This window comes from Myotis yumanensis, unplaced genomic scaffold (genome assembly GCF_028538775.1).
Source record: "Myotis yumanensis isolate MYYU_CA2020_CCGP unplaced genomic scaffold, mMyoYum1.0.hap1 SCAF_13, whole genome shotgun sequence".
In the NCBI taxonomy this organism is placed as follows: Eukaryota; Metazoa; Chordata; class Mammalia; order Chiroptera; family Vespertilionidae; genus Myotis; species Myotis yumanensis.
The window spans coordinates 48,969,366-48,991,572 of record NW_027223764.1 but is presented as its reverse complement, the minus strand read 5'-3'; the positions used below and the strand labels follow the sequence as shown (position 1 = coordinate 48,991,572).

Below are 22,207 nucleotides of genomic sequence, written 5' to 3'. Positions count from 1 at the left end.
CCCAGATGTGCCTGTGACCTCTGAGTGGGGCACATTGTAGAGGGCACTGATTCTTCTGGTACCTGAGGCTGAGAAGGGGAAAAGGCAGCTGAGCCAGAGGCCTAGAGGAAAGATGGGCAGCAGGGTGTGGGGGATGGTGAGTGCAGCGATGGCTAGAACAGGGCGGGCGGTGGGGGAGGGAGGACTCTGCTGTAGAAGAGGGGCAGAGCGGACAGGGGAGAGTCGGAGGCTGCAGGCTGAAGGCCCCTGCCTGGAGCCCTCCCAGAGAGAGGTAGGCATAGCCGCCACATCCATCATCCTCAGCATGCAGACCTGCCCGCCTTTCTCTTCTGATTAGGGTACAGGACGTCTGAGAATCAACAGTCCTCAGCCAGCTGCGGCCACCCTCTGGGGCAGCTGGGGAGCGTCTGACCCGAGGTGTGGGAGCGGGTGTGGAGGGTGCAGGGAAGCTCTGAATGGTGAGGAGGGCATCTGGACAGCTTGCTCACCCTCACAGACATGCCACCGTCTGGCCCTAACGCAGAGCTCCGTGGGTGTGTGCACACAGTGTGTGGGCAGGTTGGGAAGAGCAGCTGCGGTGATCCCTGGCCTTCCGCACTCTATGGCTGGCATGCGTTACCATGCCCACTCCGCAGGCAAAGCGAGATAAAAGCGGCAACGTAACCAAGGTCAGGTAGCTAGTGAGGGCAGGACTCAGGTTTGCTAGTAAGTCTGAGCTCTGGGCACCCCACTTCGAGAGGGCTGGACCCCGAGAGTAAAGGGCACCCTGATTCCTGGTGACGCAGAGCCAGGCGGGGGTAGGAAGGGCAAGTGCTGAGCAGGCCTCAGGAGCAGCTGCGTGCCTGGCACACAGTCTCACGCACAGGGGGCATGACTGTATCGTTGGGGGGTGGAGGCCACTCACAGCGAACCCTCATGGGCTGGAGAAACTGGGTCAAAGGCAGAGCCCTGCAGAGGAGGAGGAGGGAGCAGGGGAGGAGGGAGCGCACGTCTGGTTTCTATTCTGTGACCGTGAACAGAGGCGTAATTGGCATTTGGGAGAGCTGCTCGGGCTGAGTTCAATCTGTAACAAGTCCTCTTCAATTTCCTCTCCTCAGCCTGCGCACAGGCTTCCGAGATTGCCCTGCTTGATGCTAATGGGAGGACACATCCCTCATTCCCGGGACCAGCCTCAGCTCCACCGGCCCCGGAGCCCAGGGAGGACCTGCTGGGGGTGGTGGGGTGGGGGTGGGGCTGCAAGCTGGGGTGCTAGGCCAGTGGCCCACGCTGGTTACCTGAGCTCCCTGCCAAACCCGCTGAAGCCAGGGGACGTGCCCCAGCACTGCCCTCCCTGTCGCTGAGACACGGAGGACAACAGCCTTGCCACCATTAGCTGTCACCTGCCACGCGCCAGGGCTGGGCCTGTGCTTCACCCACAATATCCTCACAGCCTCCTACCAGGTGGGCCTTATCGGCCCCAGCTGACAGATGGAGAAACGGAGAGGCCGAAAAACAAAAGGACAGCACACGGTGGGTACATGGAGCTGTGAGGATTGGGCCCAGGTCTGTGTACTATCAAAGCCACACCCCTTCCCCGTATCTGCTCCTCCCTGGAGTAAAATAGCATTCTGCAGTCTGCAGAGATGCTGCCACTCGGAGCTGCAGGGAGGCTAAGCTCAGAGGGTGGGCACAACCCACCCGGCCACCACTGGAGGGGGTGTGGGGGGCTGCCTCAACCAGGCTTCTCAAAGTGGGGGTCTCTGAGCTCACTGTGAGCGTTCCCCACTTCTGAACAATCCAGAAGGGTTGCTGGCAGGCAAATCGCCTCTTGAGCTGGGTGTGAGCATTGGCAGGTGGGGCTGGGCTGTGACTTCAGGCTACTCCCTTCCCCTCTCGGTGCCTCGGTTTCTTTTTCTGTAACATGATCAAGTTTCCCAGGACCTTTTCTTCTCTGTTTCTTTATAGAGAAGTCACTGGATCAGAGGAATGGGAGCTGAGGTCTGGGAAGGAGTTTGGCCCTTACTGCATCCTCACAGTGCACAGCAGAGCCCAGAGAGGGCATGACACAGCTGGGAAGAGGGGCAGGGACGAGGCAGAGCCGGCATTTGAACCTAGTGTGTGTGATTCCAGTGAGGATGGTCCATGCCAGCAATGCTCTCCCAAGATGGGTGGTCAGGCAGCCCCAGGCATCATCTCCATCCTGGCCCCAGATGTGCATCTACAGGCCAGGCCAGCACCCCTACTGCCTGTCCCTGCAGAGGAGTGAGCTCCGGCCGCACACCCACCTGCTTGATGCACTGCAGGCGGTCATTGGTCTGCTGGATATGCCTGTCCATAGAATTCATTCTGGCCGTTTCGCTGGGTTCTACCCGAGAGCCATGAACGTTGTCCAGCCTGTGGAGAGAGAGGAGCGTGGGCGTCACTGGGGTTGGGCCAGGTCCACCAGCCTTACAGCCACCCTCCAACCCCAACGCTGCCGTGCTGGCCCTGGAGGCTCCCAGCAGGTTCCTGGGCCCTTTGTGAGCCATGGCAGCCTCTGCCCCAGGCAGCCCTGCGCTGGAGAGGGAACCGTGGCCCCAGCTGCCCAGCCTGTCCTTCCCCAAGCGTGGCCCTGGGAGCCCCATCCGGACTGAGGACGGGAGGTGCTCCCGGGTGTTCTCTGTGGTGACTGATGTGAGCACTCGGCAGGCGTGTCCACCATGGGACGTGCAACGCACACTCAGACATGCATTTCTATGCACACGCGTGTGTTAGGTGGTGGTGGTGGGATGGCAACTTCATTTCAGATTCCAGTTCAGGGCTTAGCCTACTCGATGTGGCTATGTGTGTGTGAGCATGTGTGTGTGTGAACATGTGTGTGTGAGAGAGCATGTGTGTGTATGAGCACGTGTGTGTGTGGCGGGATCTTCCCATGTGACGACCTCCACTGCACTTGGTGTAAGTACAGTGACCCTGTTGTGAGTGTTGGGTGCCTCCTCAAACCCCCACACTTTAGAGTCTTCACACTTTACAAACCACTCCACCTCCATTTCCCCCTGTGCCCTCCTGGGAAAGGAGGGAGGCCATTACGACCATCTCACTTTCTAGATCAGGAAACTGAGGCTCGCAGAGAGGAAGGGAGCTCTCGGTGGCACAGTGCTAGCCCCTGGCTGAGTGGTCTTGGGTACATGAATGTCCTGGCCACTGGGCTCACTCTTCCTGAATGGCCGGTGGGAGCACTAAGGTGAGTGCCACTCCTCCCAGGAGGCAAAGACACACGGGAGAGGCCCCTCAGCTCCAAAGACCCTGGAGACCCAGGCCTCTGTGGGGGGCCACGCTGATAAAGGTGGAGAAGGAGATGGACAGGCAGAGTGTTCAGCTCTGGCGTCCCCACTGCTCAGAGATCCAGGTCTTTGGCCAAAGCAGAAGTCTGCCCAGTGCTGGGTGGGTCTGCCCTCCCACAACTCAGTGGGCATTTCAGACACATGGTCAGACTCGGGGCACTGAGCAGAGGCTATGGCCCCAGGCCTCTCTGCTACTCTGAGACACTGCCCCCCGAAGGTTCCTCCTCTCTGGCCCCACTTCCTAGGCACTTTCTGTGTCTCACTTTACTTCTCATGCTCACTCTCTAAGACTACAATTATCTCCATTTCACAGATGAGGAAACTGAGGTCCGGAGACCTGCCAAGTCCCCACGGCGACTAGGTGTTTGGACTGGGCCCATATGCCTGTCTGCTTCCATGCCTGGGCTCTGGCCCCAGCGTGAGTGCCAGCCCGGGGACCAAGGTTGCTCCTCCTCCAAGGAGCTCTGCTATGTACTCCACACCGCTCAGTCTGTGCTTGACAAGACAACTTATTTGCCTGGGTCACGACTGAGAAAGTCCACAAGGGGATCCAGTGAAGTGCTGGCCATTTCCCAGGCCCAGCGCCCTTCCTGGGAGGATCAGTCACCAGTCTCCTGGCGGGGGTGGGTGGGGGGCGCTCATCTTAGAGAAGCAAATATCTACGTGTCTTCTCCCTGCCACCCCTTAAAAACCAGAAAACGAAAGCATTGTACACACACTAGCCAAACCTTGACCCCCCCCCCCCCTTAATGATATATCAGAGTTTATTCCACTCAAGACATAAAGAGCCTTTCCATTTTTAATGGCTGCACAAAATTCCAAGGTACGGACGAATCGCCTGCCCCCACCAGGTGCTGTTCTAAGGTGTGCGGCCCTAGTCCAGGCCTCCCTCCTGCTTGGAGTGATAAAGCCGAAGCCGTCTCCACATGTCATTACTGCACACAGTGGTGCAGGTCACCTGTGTCCTGGCCACACCATCCCCGTGTGGGTTAACCTGGAGAACACGCTCGGAAAAGCAGAGCTGCTGCCTCACATGGGCCTTGTCCTGCTGATACGTGCTTTCTGGGTTCACTCCATCTTGAAGCCCTCCAGCAGACAGACCACAATGAGGGCGTGTCCTGTATTTATTTCTTCTACCCTCACCCCACCCACCAACCACTCCCCCCACTTAGCACACATTTATACACCCAGATGTCCGACTTCTCCATCCATCATTGATCCAGCTACATGCCTGTCCACCCACCCACCCGTGCACACATCTTCGTGCCCACTTGCCCATCCATGGCTGCTTCCAAGTCTCCCAGCGAGTGCTCTCCCGCACCAGTCCTGTGCCGGTCCTATGCTAGGTCACGGGGCATGCAGGTCACCTTCCAGGTGACTATTTGTTGAGCTCCTTCTATCAGTCAGGTGTTGCAGGCACTGTTACTCTACCCCCTCCCACTTTACAGACGAAGAAACTGAGGCTCAGAGGTTATAGTGGAAACTAGCTCCAGAATCCTGGCTTTCCTGTCACAGCCTAAATTGTACAGGAACAGGGAGGCCCCTGCAGGAGGCTTCTCTGATGCTGTAAACATGGGTGCTGGGGGAGAAGGAAGAGGCGAGGGTGTCCCTGAAGCAGGGGCTGAGTTTACATGCACAGAGCCTCAGCCAGACTCACGTGGCAAGTGCTCTGGGGCCAGAGACAAAGCATGTGGGCACGGGCACATTGGCTGCCAGGGTCCCCGTCAAGGAGTGGTCTCCACAGCCAGCCAAAGGGCAACATTATTGTCCCAGGCCAGCTCCACGGGGCGTGCAAGAAAGCCCAGGTCTCTGCAGGCCTCAATCCTGTCCTCAGGCCGCAGCCAACCAGGACAAAGGGCCTGCGGTGACCCAAGCGGCCAGCAGGGGGCACTGTTGATGAGCCTATGCGCCCAGAGTGGCTTGGAGCAGGCTTCTCTGGCATCTAGGCCTTCGATTCCCCATTTGTAGAGGAGGATGGTGAGGGTGAGGGATCAGATGGCCTCATGAAGCTCCATCTCTAAGAGGAGCTCTGTCCAGGATGGGCACAGCATCTGGTCTAGGGTGAGAGACCTAGTAGGGCTTTGATAAGGCACCTGCCAAATGACTGACAGATCATTTCTGGAGCCTGGGGCGCTTGGGCCACCCAGGGAAGCCCCCAGCAGGCATGGGGAGTCCAGAGCCCCCAGGCAGTCACCTTTGGGCCCAGAGGCAGTGGGGCCACACTTCTCATGTTAGGAAGCAAACGGAAAAGGCGGGAGGGAAGGGAACTGTCCAAGTTCAGGCCGGGCTCCGGGGAGCTCGTGGCCATCCTGCCTGGAAGTCAGTGGCTGGTCGCAGTTGGCTTCTAGAGTCCAAGATTCCCCGAATATCAATACCCAAAGGTCCTTTAACGTCTCCCACTAGCCTAACAGCTCAGCTGGTTTTATGTGGGGGAGCCCGAGGCCTGCAGGAGTTTGTCCAAAGCCACACAGCACAGGGGGCTGGGTCCAGGTCCCGGGCACTCTCCTTCCAGGCGAGGGCTCCTGACTAGAGGAGCCAAGAAATGGACAGATGGGCCGGGGATATCTGTGAGACCCAGTGACCGGGTGGCAGCTAGCAGGGAAGACGTCACAGGTCACAACTGTGTGTCATCTATAATAAAGGAACAGAATGCCTGGCTGGTTATGCAGGCCCTCACAGGTGAGGTGACATTTTTAAACTGAGATCAATGGAAAATCAGGGTTATTAACATCAGGAACAGACGCGGCTGGCAGCTCCAGCCCCTGCAGAAGAGGGGTCAGGACCTGAAGGCCAAGGGCCCCAGGCCTGGAGAGAGGGGTGGGCTAAAGGAGGCACCGGAGAGGGCGCTCACTGAGGGGTGGTCGGGAATCCCCATTAGTTCTGCACCTGCTACGTGCAGGCACCGGTCCTGGTCCTGTGCGTTGCTAATTTATTTAGTCCTAAAAGGCTCAGAGAGGTGGCACAGCTCGCTGAGATCCAAATGCTCTGTCTTTCTAACTATTTATATGTTGTTTCTTCCACTCCACCAAGAATGAACCTCCTGGAAGTCCCCCCCCCCCCCCCCCCGCCCCCCGGGCTGTGACTGCGCCCAAAGAGATATCCCTTTGGTTCCACCCAAACTGTCCAAATCCACCCACTTGCTTCCAAGGCCCCTGGGCTCCCTGCACACTGGCTGTCTGGAGAAGTGACCGGTGTTCAGCGGCCAGCAGAGGTCGCCCTCCACCATGGGAGCGTTGCTGGCCACAGCTGCCTCCCTCCTCAGAGCCTGGATTCCTATGAGCCTTTACAAGTCGCTACAAATCCTCCGAGGCTGCAGCTCCAGTGTCCACCGTGGCATTCCCTCCCAACTGGAGACTGTGTGGGTCTGGCCCCGGGTGCACCCATGGCCCCAGCCCTTCTACCGCCGTCTGCCTCTGAATGGAGAGTGGGCTCAAGCAGCCAAGCCCCCATCGCCTCTGGCCCCTGGCTTCTCTCCTGGTCCAAGCAGACAAGAGCCTGTAGGAGATGCAGAGCTAGTCAGCCTGGGGGCCTGGAGAAGACCCTGCTCTGCCACGGCCGCCAGGCCTCAGTTTCCCCTTCTGTAACAGGAAGGCTAGCAGCCCTTGGCAGCCCTTCAGACTCCAACATCTTAGGAGTTCTGGCAGGAGCTTCAGCTGTTTGAATGCTCCATCTCGACAAATGTAGAAGCTTGGCTCCAAACAGCAAAGCAAGCCCATCCCAAGGCAGCCCCAGGGAGGGAGCCGCCATGCCAGGGGAGTCTGAGGCCGCTGCGCTGTCTTTCTCAGCTCACACTGTCCTTGCACCTGCGCTCAGCTTGGCGTCACAGTTCGTAGGTATGTTTTCTGAGTGATGGTGACATCTGGGTGGGCTAGTTTTCCCAGCGCCTAGTTGAACTCTTGGAGGGCCAAGCTTCCGTATTACACTTCTTAGCACCTGGCACAGCGCTGGCCAAGTTTACCTTAGTGGTGCCCAGCACCGGGACGTGCTCCAGAAAAGTTAGCTGCTATTATGCACACAGGGCTGCTCAGAGAGAGAATGCTGGGAGCTGAAAGGACGCCTGGGGACCACCTGGTCCTGTGCCCCCATGAGGCTGGATTGGAGGTAGGGGCTGGAAGAGGGGAAGGTCACAGAAGGAGACAATGGCCGAGTGGGACTGAAGCCCACCTGGCTGTTCTAGGTTGGGCCCAGGTTATCTCTGAAAGCATGTCTCCTGGTCTGAAAGGCTGGGGAAGGCACATGGCCTCGGTGGGCTCCTCCCAGCACATGGGAAGTGGGGTGCTCTTAGCTGCCCCATAGAAATGTGGATGGAGCCCTGGAGGCAGCTCCCTAGGATGCTGGGCCAACATGAGCTGTGCTAACACCAGTGTGTTTTATTTTTCACTTTGGAGGCCAAACAAGTTAACCAGTCCTCCTAACACGCATGCATCTGGGCAGAGGTTTGCTTATGTGTGTGCATGCTTACACACATATGTACTCCTTTGCATACTTGAGACTAAGTACATGCACACACTGAGTGATGCACAGATGCACTTGAGCACACACGGCTCATGACAGCTTGCACAGGCGAGCGCGGGTCCCCGGGGAGCCGTGCGAGCAGTGGTGTGCAGAAATGACTCAATCACCCTGCATCTGCAGCGCAGGTCCCCGGGCGAGCGGAGCTGGCGGTGGGGGTGGAGGGCCTGTGTCCACAGCTTGCAGAACAGAGGCTGCATTCCAAGATAGCGCCAGGGCCAGCGAGCTTGGGGCCCGCCCACAGCTCAGCCTGGTGGGAGGTCCTGGGGGTCCCGGGGACCTGTCCCTGCCAGCCCCTTTACCAGCTCTCAGACTCCAAGAGGGCAGAGAGCATGGGCCCTGTGTTCAGCAGGGACCTGCCACCCCTGCATGTGACAGTCCAGGGCCTTCTCGCTTGATCTCCACTTTCTGCCACTTCCAGCCGCACCCTGTGTCCTCCACATGGAGCTGCTCCATCTCCTGGACTATGCTCTGATCATCACACCTCCCTGTCTGCCTCTGCCCCTCAGCCCCAAGCGCCTGGCCCCTTCACCCATCTAGGCCTGCTTCAACCGCCACCCTCTTGTTGGTTTCCCCCAGCAGAGCTACTCACTCGTACATCCCCCGTGTCTTTGCCCCGCACCCCATCTAGGCGGTACTAGACAGTGGTGTACCTCTGCATCCATCTCCCCCATCAGCTGGGATGTCATCCGGTTATGAATTCCCAGAGCCTAGCCCAGGGTCTGGTACCCAGCAGGTGCTCAGCAATGCTCATTAGATGGACGGACAAATGGGTGGATGGACAGCCGTTGTAGAGAGGCAAGAGCTGAATACCCAATGGCCCAGCCTAATCAGAGGGTCTTGGGACTGGGAGAGACTCCAGTGACCAAGTCCAGGGTTCCCAAAGAGCGACGCATGTACCAGCAGCGGAGGAAGAATGATTTTAGGTGGTCCACAGAAACCTCGTCGATATTCCTAGTGATGTATTTGGACTAGAACAATGATCACTGCTGAGTTTGTTGCTATTATTGAGAACTAGAGGCCCGGTGCACGAATTCTTGCACAGGTAGGGTCTGGCCAGCCCACCCCGATCCGGGCTGATTGGGCCAGGCTGGCCGGGGGAAGGGGACATTGGAGGTTGGAGGGCCGGCCCTGCCCCCGATCAGGGTGGGGGAGGAAGGAGGGGACAGCTGGAGGGAGAAGCTGCAGGCAGTCCTGGCCCCTGGTCGAACTCCTGGCCAAACTCGCAGTCGAGGGGACAATTTTCATATTAGCCTTTTATTATATAGGATAAGGATAAATTAGGGAGTGATGGATGGCAGACCTGAGTGGGTTAAGGAACCACCTTAAACAGCATAAAGGGAATGAAAGCGACTGAGGTTAGGGAAGGACTGATCCAGCCCAATGCCCTCCTCGTCTTCACAGCGAAGGAGCAGAAGCTCAGAGAGCTGCAGGGACTGCCTGTGCTCACACGTTTATGACTCTCCCCTCCCCATCCTCGGGAGACTGCACGCTGCCTGGCGCCGGAGGAGGGTGGAGGTGAAGCAGAGACAGGCAGAAGAAAGTGGCTTTGTGCCCTGTCCCAGGGAAGTCAGGGAAGGGCAGAGGGACAGGAGCTGAGGACAGAGGGAGGCGAGAGGCAGCTCCGGGCAGCTGCCCAGGACCAGCTGCTCCTACTCTTGGCCGGGCAGCTGGAGCAGGTCGGGCGGCTGGAGCAGGTCGTGGGCCAGCTTGAGTCCTGGAGCAGAGCGAGGCTCCCGGGGAGGGGTGGCCCTGAGTCCAACCTTCCTGTTCTCTGGGGTGGTGAGCGGCTGCTTTATTGCCCTGGGTCTGTGTCCTCCACTGTCAGACAGGAAGTGCCCCTCATGGCCCCACTGGCCTGAGGAGCCGACTACATGCAGTCACTTCGCAGACAGTGGTCTGAAAAGGGAAACTCTCACTTGGACACCAGCTCTTCCAAACCCAGCTGCTCCCTCCACTCGGGGATGCCCATGCCGAGGCCTAACAGGGCTCCCTACCTCCTGCCTGGAGTTTGGACACAGGCTTGCACTTGGGGTTCCTGGAAGGGTGGATCCCCTTCTCCCCATAACCCAATCTCCCAGCACCCACCCTTGTCTACAGAAACACCTCTGTCAATGGTGGTCTGTGGGCTAACACAGTGAACCCTTGTGTTTCAGAGTGGGGGCTCCTGAGGGCCGGCCCCACACTGCCACCTCTGCCAACCTGCTCTGGGACGCCACCGTTAACCCAGAAGGAGGAGACTTACTTGGGGAACACGTGTCGATGCTGCCCTGACAGAGGGGCCAGCCCACTGGTCAGAGCCACGCGGGGCTGGGAGTCCCAGCTGCGTTCTTCGGGGGAGCCTTAGCCCCAGCTTGCGAGGCCTCAGCTGGCGCAGGCAGGCCGTGCCCTTGAGGCCAAACCCTCCTGCCATCCTCTGCGGCACTCAGAGTCCCTGACCTCGGGGCGAACTTCCTTTGGCAGCTCCTCTCCCCAAAGGGTGAAGGAGGGCCAGATGCAGCCCTGGACAAGGTCCCGTACCCATGGCAGCCTGGGCAAGGTCAACAGACGCAGGATGTACAGCCATCCCCACCGCTAGGGCCCTGCCTTCTGTTTCCCAGAGTGGGAGGGGACACGGAACAACTACGCTACATGTCAGCCATGAGGTGACTCAGCTCACCTCGCTGTGAGCCTCAGACTTCTCCTGCGATGTCCCAACTACTATTACCAAACAGGTTCAGAGAGGTCCAATGACTTGCTCAAGGTCACATGAGTGACCTTGGACTTGAGCTCCCATCTGGCTACAAAGCCCACGACGTTTTCCCGTGTCATACTCTCCTTGGGAGTGTGGCAGGCCTTCGCTGGCCCCACTGTCGGCACCTGAGGACAGTGTCCTGCCTGTTGCTGCGGGTGCTGAGCAGCCACGAGCCTTCAGGATAGCAGGGCCCATGCAGTGGCCCTGACCTGCCTTCGTCTAGAGCAGTGGTTCTCAACCTTGGCTGCACATTAGAATCACCTGGGTATTTTGTTAAAATCCTGATTTCTGGGCCTCATCATTGGTAACAAAGAAACAGAATTTCCGGAGGATGAGGCCCAGAAATCAGGATTTCAACAAGATTTCCAGGTGATTCTAATGTGCAGACAAGGTTGAGAACCACTGGTCTAGACTAGAGGCTCTTGTCTGTGATTCTAAGGCTGGGATGCCATGAAGTGGGGAAGAGGGAGGGTGGGAGTTCCCTGAGGGCCCTTGGGGGATATGGGGTGGAATGAGGCTGGAGATGGAGCCAGGCCCCCTAACCACCAGCTGTGGCCTCTAGAACAGTGATGGTGAACCTTGTGAGCTCAGCGTGTCAACATTTTGAAAAATCCTAACTTAACTCTGGTGCCGTGTCACATATAGAAATTTTTTGATATTTGCAACCATAGTAAAACAAAGACTTATATTTTTGATATTTATTTTATATATTTAAATGCCATTTAACAAAGAAAAATCAACCAAAAAAAATGAGTTCGCGTGTCATAGGTTCGCCATCACTGCTCTAGAAGGTTGTAAATACCCTGCAGACTCTCTTACAGCTCTAGGGACAAAGGTGTTCCCTACTGCCCCTCCCTAAGCCCAGCTCCTCGAGGCTCCAAATCTACCCACCTGGCATTCTCGGGGAGGCACAGACAGGCACGGGGCCAATGGCATGGCAGGGAGAGCCAGAGTTAGATGAGCCCTTAAGGATCACCTGGCACAGGGATGGCAGGACGGTGGGGGACGGCACACCACCTCCACGTCATACCCCAGGCAGGCATGGCGAATCAATCACCACTCCTCCGGTTGAGTCCCGCCATGTCTTGCCCATCCTCCACACACCCTCCGCCCAGCCATCCTGAATCACCTGAATCAGCCCATCTTTGGAAGGGGAGGGCTTTGCCTGAGGTCAGCAGCCCGTCAGGCGTGAGCACAGCCGCATGCAGACTGTCTGATTTCTGACTTTGTGCCCTTTCCCCTGAACTGTGACTCAGAGCCAGGTTCCTCTGGAGTTGAGAGCCCATATATGGCCCACTCAGGTGAGCCAGCCACGCTGCAACGACCTGTGTCACAGCCTCACAGCAGCTTGCAGACAAGTACCACCCCCTTCTGCAGATGAGAAAACTGAGGCTCAGAGTAGACGCGTGCTTTCTCCCATCACACAGGAAGCATGGCTGCCCTAGGACAGCAGCTGCTCCTCCCACGTCTGGGCTTTTACTTTCACTAACTGGACATGCCTTCTCCTTTAGTTAACTGTTATGAACTGTCAGATTTTTTTAATTCTCATAAAATAAAATCTTAGAGAAACAAATCAGAAAGCAGACAGTTACTTGAGCTAACAGTGGGGAAAAAAAAGTCCTCATGGCTTAGGTCTGGAGGGGATCTGGGGACCTGCTCAGGCCTATCTACATATGAGGAAACAGGCCTGGGGCAAGGGTCGGGTGGAGCGAGAGCAGAGACTTGAAGCCCCATTGTGGGTCAGAAGTGGGAGGTCAGGGCTCACACCCCAGTTCCCTGAACTTCTCGGCTCTCTCTGGCCCTAATTTGGTCGAGGCACCCCCTTGCAGATGCCTGTCCAGGCCAGGCCTCCCACTCAGAAACTGCGGTTTCCCTGGCAGAAGAGGACCCGGTGGATCTGTGCAGAGATTTTTCACCATCTCAGCTGGGCTGAGGCTGGCACAGACCCCACAAGCCCCCCTCGCCCCATCTCTCCAGGAGGCCCTCTGGCTGGGGTGGGGTTGGGGTTGAGCTGGGTCTGGTGCCCATCACCCACCCTGTCCTCTGGTCTATACTCGAGAAGTGTCTGGGTATGAGGCTACTTGGGGACTGGGCCTCCCCATCCCAGGCTGGGAGTGGGGGTCTCATTCATGGAACCCTCCAGGGACAAGCTAGGCACCCCACAGGCCACCTGAAGATGCTTCCTGAAGTCCACAAGACAAACACTCACACCCGGTGCCCCACGGCCACACGTTGACTCGCTGCTCTAACTGTGCAGGTACTCTGCAGTTTACAAGGCACTCGGGTCAGAGCCCCATTTGACCCTTTAGTGCCCCATTTACATGGGAAGTGTTGCTCAGTGGTTAAGGACACCAGGCTGTTTGGGTTCAGATTCTGACTCTGCCACTTGACTTGCTAGCTCCTGTGACGTAGGACAAAATGCTGCTGCCCTCTGCGTGCCTCAGGCTCCGCGTCTGAAACCAGGAGCAGGAGCCGTGGTGCGTGCTGTCCAGGCTGCTGTGCTCGGTGGCAAGCCAGGGCGTGGGGAGCACTCGCTGGGTCGGCACAGGACCCAGGATCATCTCCAGCAGAGGCAGCGGGACCTGGCCGAGAGGAGCTGGTGCCGCTGAGGGGACAGCAAGGGTGTTGAAAGTGACCACCAGACACTAAGATCTTCAACCTTCAAAAAAATCCTATTCTAAAAACTTATTTTTTTTAAAGATTGCAACATCTTAGGCAGAAGATCCATTTATGCAACAATGGAAGGGGCCATGCTCTGGATGGAGGGGTGGGAGTGAGGCTGCCCGCTTCACTCACCCTAACACAGGGTCTTTGGGAACCACCTTACAGGCTCAGTGCCAGGCCTCAGAGGTCGTGGGTGGCTGAGGCAGGGGCTCTGGAGGGAGGTGTCCTGGTGGCAAAGGCCAGTCGTGGAAAGTTCCAGAAGGAAGGAGGGATAGGGTTGGATACGTGAGCAGAGCACTGCTCCTCCAGTGCAGCGGCCTGGACGCCTAGTGATGTCTGTCCGGACGGGCAGGGCGGGCAGTGTCACTGACAAAGGCAGGGAGACCAGGGAGGAACCAGTCTCCTCTGGGCAAAAGGGGGCCAGCTCAGATTCTCCCCGGGAGGTTACTGAACCCCTCCCCTGTGAAGGCCTTAGAATCTGGCTTCCCAAAGTTATTGGGTGGAAACCACTTTTTCCACTAAACACATTTTAAAATCCCATAGGACTCGTTTTCCCAGAACTCACTGAGAAATTCAGACCTAAGGAGAGTGACTGCAGGGTGCAGAGGCTGGGCAGCAGGAGAGAGAAGGCGGGGTATGGCGGGCAGCAGGCAGGCTGGGGGGCAGGGGCCAGAAATGGAAGTATCTGCCGGAAGAGAAACCACAGGACACCCTCGCTAACGACTGAAATCCTTCCCCTCAGGACTGGGGCACCAGATTCTGAATCCAATATCATGGCCAGCTTCATGCAGCCACCACCACCTCCATAGACCTAACCAGCCAGGAGCCTGCCTGCCCGAGGGCCCCCTGGGCTCTGTGCCCCAGGCCACTTGCTGTGAGGGCAAAGACCAGAGCTGGAAGGTCCAATGAGCTGCCTGAGGCACAGGCTAGGTTGGCTGGGGAGACTGGCCCCTTCTCTGCACCACCCAAGCCATGAACTCTAAAGAGAGGACACCCCGGCCACAGGAATCACAGGTCACAGGCCAGGGTGGCCCAGACCGAGGTGGCCCAGACAGCCAGAGGTCTCTCCCTGAGGCTGCGGAGTGGGCAGCCTCAGAAATCTCAGTTCCTGATTTGAATTAACAATGAGAACAATCCAGGTATCTTAGTATCTACTGAGTGTCTGGGAGCACCTTTGGCATTTTATGTGAATTATCTTTATAACAATATACTGTACCTGAAAGTAGAGTGATTAGCACTGTCCCAAAATGGGAAAATTAAGACCGAAGTGGTTAAGGAACTTGCCCAAGATCAGAAAATGGCAAAGTGTGCTTCGAATCCATGTGTCAGACTCAGCATCCACCTGCCAAACCATGCTACCTTCCAATGAACATGGTGCCACGGACGGCTGGCCTCCAGGCTGTCCTGAAGGAGGCCCTTCAGCTCAGCCATTCGCCCGGCACACTGTGTGCCAGCTCTGCACACTGGCTGTGCCCAGCTGAGTGGGACACAGATAAGAGGCGTCCGTCCTTAGCGGGCTCCAGATCCCACAGGGGGGTGTCCCCAAGCATGCCAACACACGTGCACTGCTGTGGACACACAGTAGGCCTCCTGACTCTCTGGCCTTGTGAAATGGGGTGAGATGATTCCTAAGGCATTTTCTAGCTCTCATGCTCTGGCAGGAGGCTGGGGAAGAGAGGAGTAAACAAAAAAAGTAAGACGACAACCCTGCCTTCCAGAAGCCTAAAGTCCAGGTGACAAGCTGTTCCACCCCACCTGCTGGCCGTCCCTACCACGGGGGCTAGACCAGGGCCGGGCGGGGGGCATCCCCATGGTCTTTCTGCAGGAGGCAAAATGGAGTGAGGCCCAGAGGGCCAGGAGGTTTGGTCCCCAGGGACAGTGTGGCTGGGCAGAGGGCCAAGACTTGGGAACAGGCTGGGATGCGGCAGGGAAGGCCAGTCTTATTTCGGAAATAAAACCACATGCCCAGTGCCCTTCTGACCAGGCCTGGCTGGTCAGCCTGGCAGGGTGGCATGAGGGTCTTTCTTAAAGGAGAAGGCATTGAAATGAAGCAGAATGCTCACAACTCATCTGTTTTTTAATTAACTCACCCTGCTGCCTTAAGTGATTCCCTGCTTACGCTCATTCTTTTGAAAATTCCAAAGTGCTGTTTCTGACCTGTGATTTACTACTGCCGTACGTCTCTATAAGCAGTGTTTTAGCTTAAGTGGCAGTTGCATATTAATTACAAAGTTAATTATGTGCTGTGTAATCATGCTGTAATTCATTAGTTTACTCTACACTCTGAGAGCCTCGTGCTAATAACAAGATCTGACAGAGGGTTTCAGGAATCACCAAAAATTTCCACTGACAATCCCGAATGAGGCTGAGAAGCACTCGAGCCCCCATCAATACGCCTCCTCGGACCAGCGGCTGGACCTGAGGCCCGGTCTTTGTGCTGTCGGGGGCCGGACCCGCGTGGACTGCAAACCCTGGTCTGCTGAGGACAGTGGAAAACCCAGCTGGATCTTATTTTCTCCCCACGGAAGTGCAGGGACAGGAACAGAATTTGTTTAAAATTACTTACGGAACACAGAGTCAGTTCTAGGTGAAAAATAACAGCTTGGATCACTAGATCACTACAGTGGCCGTGGGAACACTGGCTGTGGGGCAGACCCGGAGGGGCCTCCAGGAAGCAGTTGTTCAGACAGGGAGACCCAGGTCCAGGGTGGGGGTCGGGGTCGGGGGTCTTGTCTGGGATTTGGATCAAAGTCTCTTTTCCTTTTCTACTGAGTCCCCCAAAGCATCCAGGGATCTGAAAGTGAAGGCTGGCCATGCTTCTCTCTCCCTTCTTTCCTGTTGTGTTTTGTCTCCTAACAAAATAACCGCGGGGTGTCCTCACTTCACTCCTGAGAGAATCTCAAAACCCCACCGAGGCTCAGCTGCCCGGCCTGTGAATCGGGGTGAAAGCTCCCTGCCTCCTTGCACAGCCTCGGATGATGGATGGGAAGGAAACGTGGGCACTCCGGACCCTGCCTGCACCTCCACTGCTCAGGGGATTCTTTTCTAGAACCATCTCTTCCCAGGCTCTGTGTTGCCAGCCACTGAAGAATCCCCACGCTCCTCCAATGGCATTTAAAAGTCAACGTGCACCAAGCAGGCTTGCTGCAGTCACCCCGCACTCTGCAAATCTTCGGATCAAATTTCAAGCCTTTGTTGCACGAGGGGTTACAAAGGCTGTGACCTACCCCGGACACAGTGGCCTGGCCTGGCGGCTGAGACCCTCCTCTGCTTTCCAAATATAAACCTGCTTGTTTATTTCTACTGACAGCTGAATGAAAAAAAAAGTGGAAGTCCTTTCCCTTCTGGCTCTAGTCAACAAGAGGAGAGAGGTCTCAGAGCCCCAGCTGGCATGGGAGGGAGACAAATAAGAAAAAACAAAACATGTCCTTGTGTTGCAGTGGAATGTTTAAGAAAGGCGAAAAGCACAAGGTCAGGGGCAGCTTTCATTTTCTATCATTTCAGCAGGCTCAGGGAGGAGGCAGGATGCTGCCGACTCGACAGTTTTGGGGGAATCACTTTTGGAGGGAACGCATTCTGGGGGGAGGGAGGGGGTGCTTCTTAACAGCCCAAGCGCTGCTGTGGTTTCCTTTCCAGGGAACCCTTTGGTTTCCCTGGCAACAGAGAAGTCCAGCCTCCAAAGTTCTGCTCAAAGACTAAGGCCTGGCCTGGGATGCTCCCAGCAATTACCCGGCGGCCAAGGCTTCGCCATGCTGCTGCAGGGGCGGTCAGCTGAGCAGGAGAGGTGCAAAAGTGTCAGCTCTGCAAAACGGTGGGCACTGGTGTACCGCCCCCACTTGTGCAAGCAGCGGCTCATCCCCAGATCGCCGCTTTCCAGGGCTTCATGGCTAAGCAGGTAAAAATGCCAGGGAACAGCTAGGAAGCAAGCCTGTGTTTGCCCACACCCAGGACCCGGAGGGCGTGGGACAGGCTCGGAGGTGGGTGGCCGATGGATGAGCGAGGCCGGGCCTCCTGTCCCACAGGCTTTGGCCCTAGGTGGCTGCACAGGGAACTATCAGATGAGAGCAGGTCTGAATTTCTGAATCATCTCCCTCCATCCAGACTCGCTCCAGAGGCGCCTCGTGGATCTTAGAGCCCATCTTTTTAGAGAGAAATATTTAAACGTCTGGCCTGGGAAGATGCTTTTTGGGCATCGGATGTGGGAGGAAACGGGAGCAGGAGAGCAGGGGAGGCAAAGAGGGGCCAGTGACGGCATTTGCGGAGCGCTCACCTGGCCGCTGGGCACTGCGCTGAGTGCTCCATATCTCATTTAACTTGCTCGCCAGCGGCCGGCTGCAGCAGGTGCGATTAGCCCTTGCTGGAGGAAACTGAGGCGGGGAATGCCTGCCCAAGGCCACCCCGTCAGCGAGTGGCAGAGCCGTGGCTCACACCTGCCAGTCTCAGAGCCCTCTTCTCAGGAGAGGGGTAGAAGGAGTGGCAGTGGGAAGAGGAGGGCTTGGATAGAAAGCGGTTTACTTCCCTGGTGGCAGAAGGGGGACAGAGGTTCCCAGAATCCCCCCAACCCCCACACACGGAGCCCTCCCCTATCCAAACATTCCCCAGGAAGCCAGGCCTTCCCCGGTGGCCCACCTTGAGGCTGATGTGTCCTGATGCTGCATCTTTTGTGAGCTTTATCTCCATGAAAGCCCAGAACAGCCCCACAAAGTAGGTAGTGATAGTCCATTTTATAGACGAACGGTGGGGGCTCAATAGCGTGTCCAAATTCACACAGCTAGCAAAACGCAGAGCTGAGTTCAGGCCCTGACCTTATGTTGAAATCTAGGCGGGGTCTTAAATAATGATGGTGTGATGATGATGATGATGATGATGATGGCAGCCAACCCTCCTGAGCTCCTCCAGGCGCTCGTACCGTTTCAAGCACTCCATGTGTATTAACTCATTTTATTCTCTCCACCATGCTCTGCAGTGCACACTATACTTAGCTTCATTTTGCGGATGGGGAAATGGAGGCAGGGAGCTCTGTAGGCAACATGGCCAAGGGCACACGGCTGGTAAACCATAGGCCAGGATTTGGACCCAGCCAGGCAGGCAGCTGAGCTCATACTTATAACCTGTGTGATGGCTGTTTCTCTAACCACTGGAACACCCTGCCTCCCAGCCTTGAGTCCTTGATTGTGGGTGGTTCTGGGGTCCCTTGAGCCAGGAAGAGCCCTAGAGAGCTCCTTCCCCTGCCTGGACACATCAGGCAGGGGCCAGACCGCATCTCTGGGGGGGTGTGTGAGCGCCAGTGCGCACGCCTCAGGCCTGTGCTGCATCCAGAGTGTGCGTGCAGCTGATTTATAACCCGTACAGAAAACAGAATTGCAAATCTCACCCACAAATCTTCCCTATCGAGGTACTGTGACAGGCAGACATGCTGTGAATTGCCAGGCACAGGCAGCCCTCCACCAGCCTTGGTTCCCTCGAGCTCCCCGCTCCAGGACTGAGCCCTGGGGACCAGGCCACCCATGGCTCCCCTGGGGTCCGCTGGTAGCCAGCAGTCTGGCCAGCTGGGCCCTGGGAGTGGCCGCCGACCTAGAAGGCCCAGTCCTGTTCCTCAGAAACGCTGGCTCCTGTGTGGCCAGGCCCTGGGGAAGCCCCATGTGGCACAGGTGACCGTCCCTTCCGGCTGGGTCCCACACGCCGCCTGCCCTCACACTTTCCTCACTGCTCAGGGCAGGGCCGTTGGTACCTATAGACTGAGCACGAGGACACTGGCAACACGTATGGTGACCTCGGCTTCACTCATTGTTTCCCCTCGTCTCGTGTGATCAGCACGCCAAGGCTCAGAGAGGTTCTGTGGCTTGGGCCCTGGATCTGAACACGGGCGGCCTGATTCTAGAGCCTGGGCTGAGAACCACTCTCCCCTCAAATCCTCAAACCCTGCGAAGGGCCTTTCAGCCCTGTCCCTGACACTCACACTACCTCCCTGTCCCCCAGAGGGGACAATGGGAGGGCCCAGGTTTGGGTCTGGTTGGGACCACCTCATCTGTGGTGGCCGATCCCAATTTCCACAGCTGGGAACATGGGTGGCGTTCCCGGCTTCCTCAGACCTGGAACCAGAGTTCCCGTTCACACTGTCCTGGCCAAACCTGGCCCTGGGGGGCATGGTGATGGCACTACCCTCTGAAGGTGGCACCCAGCACTCAGCCCCTCGGAGGCTGTGACAGCCCAGTCAATTCCCTGCTGCCCCATCCTTCAGGGTGGGCGAGGGCAGGGCAAGAAGGAGGCTGACAAGCTGGGTGGCGACAAGGGCCGCGGTAGGCCCCTGTTTTGGCTCTGCCCTAACCTGCTGTGTGACCCAGACCAGTCCACTGCCCTTCCTGAGTTTTGTCTTTTTTTCCTGGAAAATAGACTGGGCTTACCTACAGGCTTATGAGAGGATTAATTTAAATCAGCACAAGGGATCCCTCCACCCTTTGGAGATGTGTACACAGGCATGCACACATGTTCACACTCACACGCACACATGCACACACAGCTGGTGGCATCGGGTTACAGGAATCCCTGTCACGGCCCAAAGAGCACCTTGAACCAGGCTGCCCTTCTGGGGGTGTCTCTGGGGCCTGGCATCAGGGTGAGAGGCCTGGCTCCTCCTCCTCCTCCTTCAGCTCAGACTCCCTCAGCCCCAAACCTATAATCACCGGCAGGGAAATGACAGCCTCGCCCAGCAGCCACCCTCAGCTGGTGGGCAGGGAGTCAGGCGGCAGCCATGGTGGTGGCTGGAAGGCAGGCCTGGGACACAGAGCTGCCGAGTCAGGGGAGGTCAATGGCGGGGACGATGCCATGGGGACTGTGGGCTTTGGGGTGGGCAGATGATGAATGAGAGGGAAGAGGGGGAGGGGGAGGCACAAGGCCCAGGGCTGGTCTGAGGCTGACCCTCCACAGGATAAGGCCCAGAGAGGGTCAGCAAGGGGTCATGACCCTGGAACCAGAAGCACGGGCCTGAGACACTGAGGCAGGCTGACTTGGCCCTTGGAAGAAGCAAGGCCAGCAGTGCCCCCAGTTTGGGTTTGAGAAGCTGCAAACACTGGTTGCAGGGAGACCAGGGCAGGGCCTGGGGCTCTGCATTTTAGAATGAGCTGCTTGGGAACCCTGGACTTCCTCTGTCCCAGGAAGGTGCTGGGGTTCCTCCTGCCTGTGCTGCCGTCCCCTCGGCACCCGCCTCCATGTGGCAGGAGGGCCAGGCCATGGGCAGTGCCATGGGCACTCTGACCACATCTGCTAAGCTTGGCTGCTCAACACTTGTCCCCTCAGAGGCACATGCCCGTTGGTGGGTGGGGCTGCAGGAGTGTCCCTGTTTACTAAGGCCCAGCCAGCCAGCTGGGTTCGCAGGGAGCACGCCTCCTGGGCCCTCCCCGACAACAGCCAACAGGAGGCTCAAACCCGGCCCCAAACTTGCTGGGCTCCATCCAGGGCCACGCGTACCCTTGGCCCATGTCGGTGGGAACCAAAGGCTTGGCCTCCTGGCAAAGGGACATCCCGCCCCCGGCCCTGCTGCCCTGGCTCTCCTTGGCCTGAGACAAGTCACTTGCACTCTCTGGCCTGGGTTCTTCATCTGCAACAGGAAATGAGAGGAGACGCCTGTGGGGCTGGGCAGCCGGGAGGGAGGAGCGTTCAGGGTGGAGGAACGGCTTCAGGAAAGCTGGGTGAGAGAGCAGTGCACATGCGCCCAGGTGGGCTGTGTCAGGAGGCTGGGGTGGAGGCTGGGTCTGGAGTTAGGGTTAGGGTCAAGGTTGAAAGTGTAGTTGGGGACAGCATGGGGTTTATCTGACAGGCACTGCCTGAAAGGAGAGTCTGTGGGCAGCTGCCTCAGTGTCTCTGGACCGCAGGAGGGACCACTCAGAGGGAGGCAGCAGTGTCTGCATGGGGCCATTCGGAGGGCCAGCGTGGCTCCACCCCACCAGGGAGGCTGGAGGCGAAGGTGCAGCCAGCCTCCCTCGGACCAGCCTGAGCATAGGCTGCTCTGAGACTCAAGACCTGGGTGACAGGCGATGGGGCAGGGACCTAAGGGAGGGCCCGTTTGGGCATCAGGGCATTGGCTTTGGCCCAGGTGAGGGCCATGGGGATGACTCAGCTCTGGTTTGGAGCCAAGGGCACTGCCTGGGTCTTCCCAGGCACAGGCCTCGCTGGGCCAGGACTCATGCTGACATCACCACAGCCACTGGCACACCTGTTGTTCTGTTTGAAATCCGAGGACTCAACCTCTTTTAAGAGGGTTCAGCTTGAGGACAGGGTCACCAGGATGACCCTGGTCACGCAGGAGTGCTGGGGTGAGTGCTGGGGTGTGCACAGCCTGGCACCCCTGGGCATTTCCTCTATCTATGCCAGTGAAGGCCCAGGGCTGGTCTCTGCTGGGAACAGGCCACTGCCCCTCCCAGTGCCCCACCTCCCTCTTCACCTTCCCTCTGACCTCCAGGATGGTGAGAGGCACGGGTCCACCTGCACCCTCGGTGTCCCTCGGGAAGGAGGCAGATGGACTGGCGATGGACAGGTGGGCAAGGAGCTATAGTGGAAGCAGGGCTTGCCTGCATCTGTCTGCCCAAGGATGGGGATGTGAAGCTGGGGGCCCAGGGCCAGGGCAGGTGGCATGAGTGGCAATTGTTCCAGTGGCTTGTCTGCTCAGCGTGCCTGCTCACCCGCTGCCCGGTCCCCACTTGCCATGGCCTCACCAGCCCCTTCCCTGCCCCCTCACGGGCCAGAGATGGCTGTCGCCATGGCAACCCTGCTCATTCAGTCCGAGATAATGAAGCCAATGTGTTTTTCATTTCCATGAGCTGGAGTGCGAGCCGAGCGGGAGAGGAGCTTTCCCTTTTCAGCCCCTCCTCTGGGGGAAGAGGCAGGCTGGAAAGAGAAGGTATGGGGTCTGGCCGGCGGAGCCACACACACCAGCGGAAAAGGGGTGAGACCTGGAGCCACCAAGCTTTTGGCCTGCCACAGCAGTCATGTCAGTGAA

The 22,207-nt window shown here is 57.7% G+C and overlaps 1 protein-coding gene across 4 annotated transcripts in view; it reads right to left on the bottom strand.

Moving 5' to 3' along the window:
• ZMIZ1 (zinc finger MIZ-type containing 1) overlaps positions 1-22,207 on the bottom strand; it is a 219,918-nt gene that overhangs the window by 99,288 nt on the left and 98,423 nt on the right. For all 4 annotated transcript variants that reach the window (XM_070433065.1, XM_070433063.1, XM_070433062.1 and 1 more), the window contains exon 5: positions 2,265-2,373. In XM_070433065.1, the coding sequence (XP_070289166.1) occupies positions 2,265-2,324 (60 nt within the window). In that variant the 5' untranslated portion in view covers positions 2,325-2,373. The remainder of the gene's footprint in view (positions 1-2,264; positions 2,374-22,207) is intronic.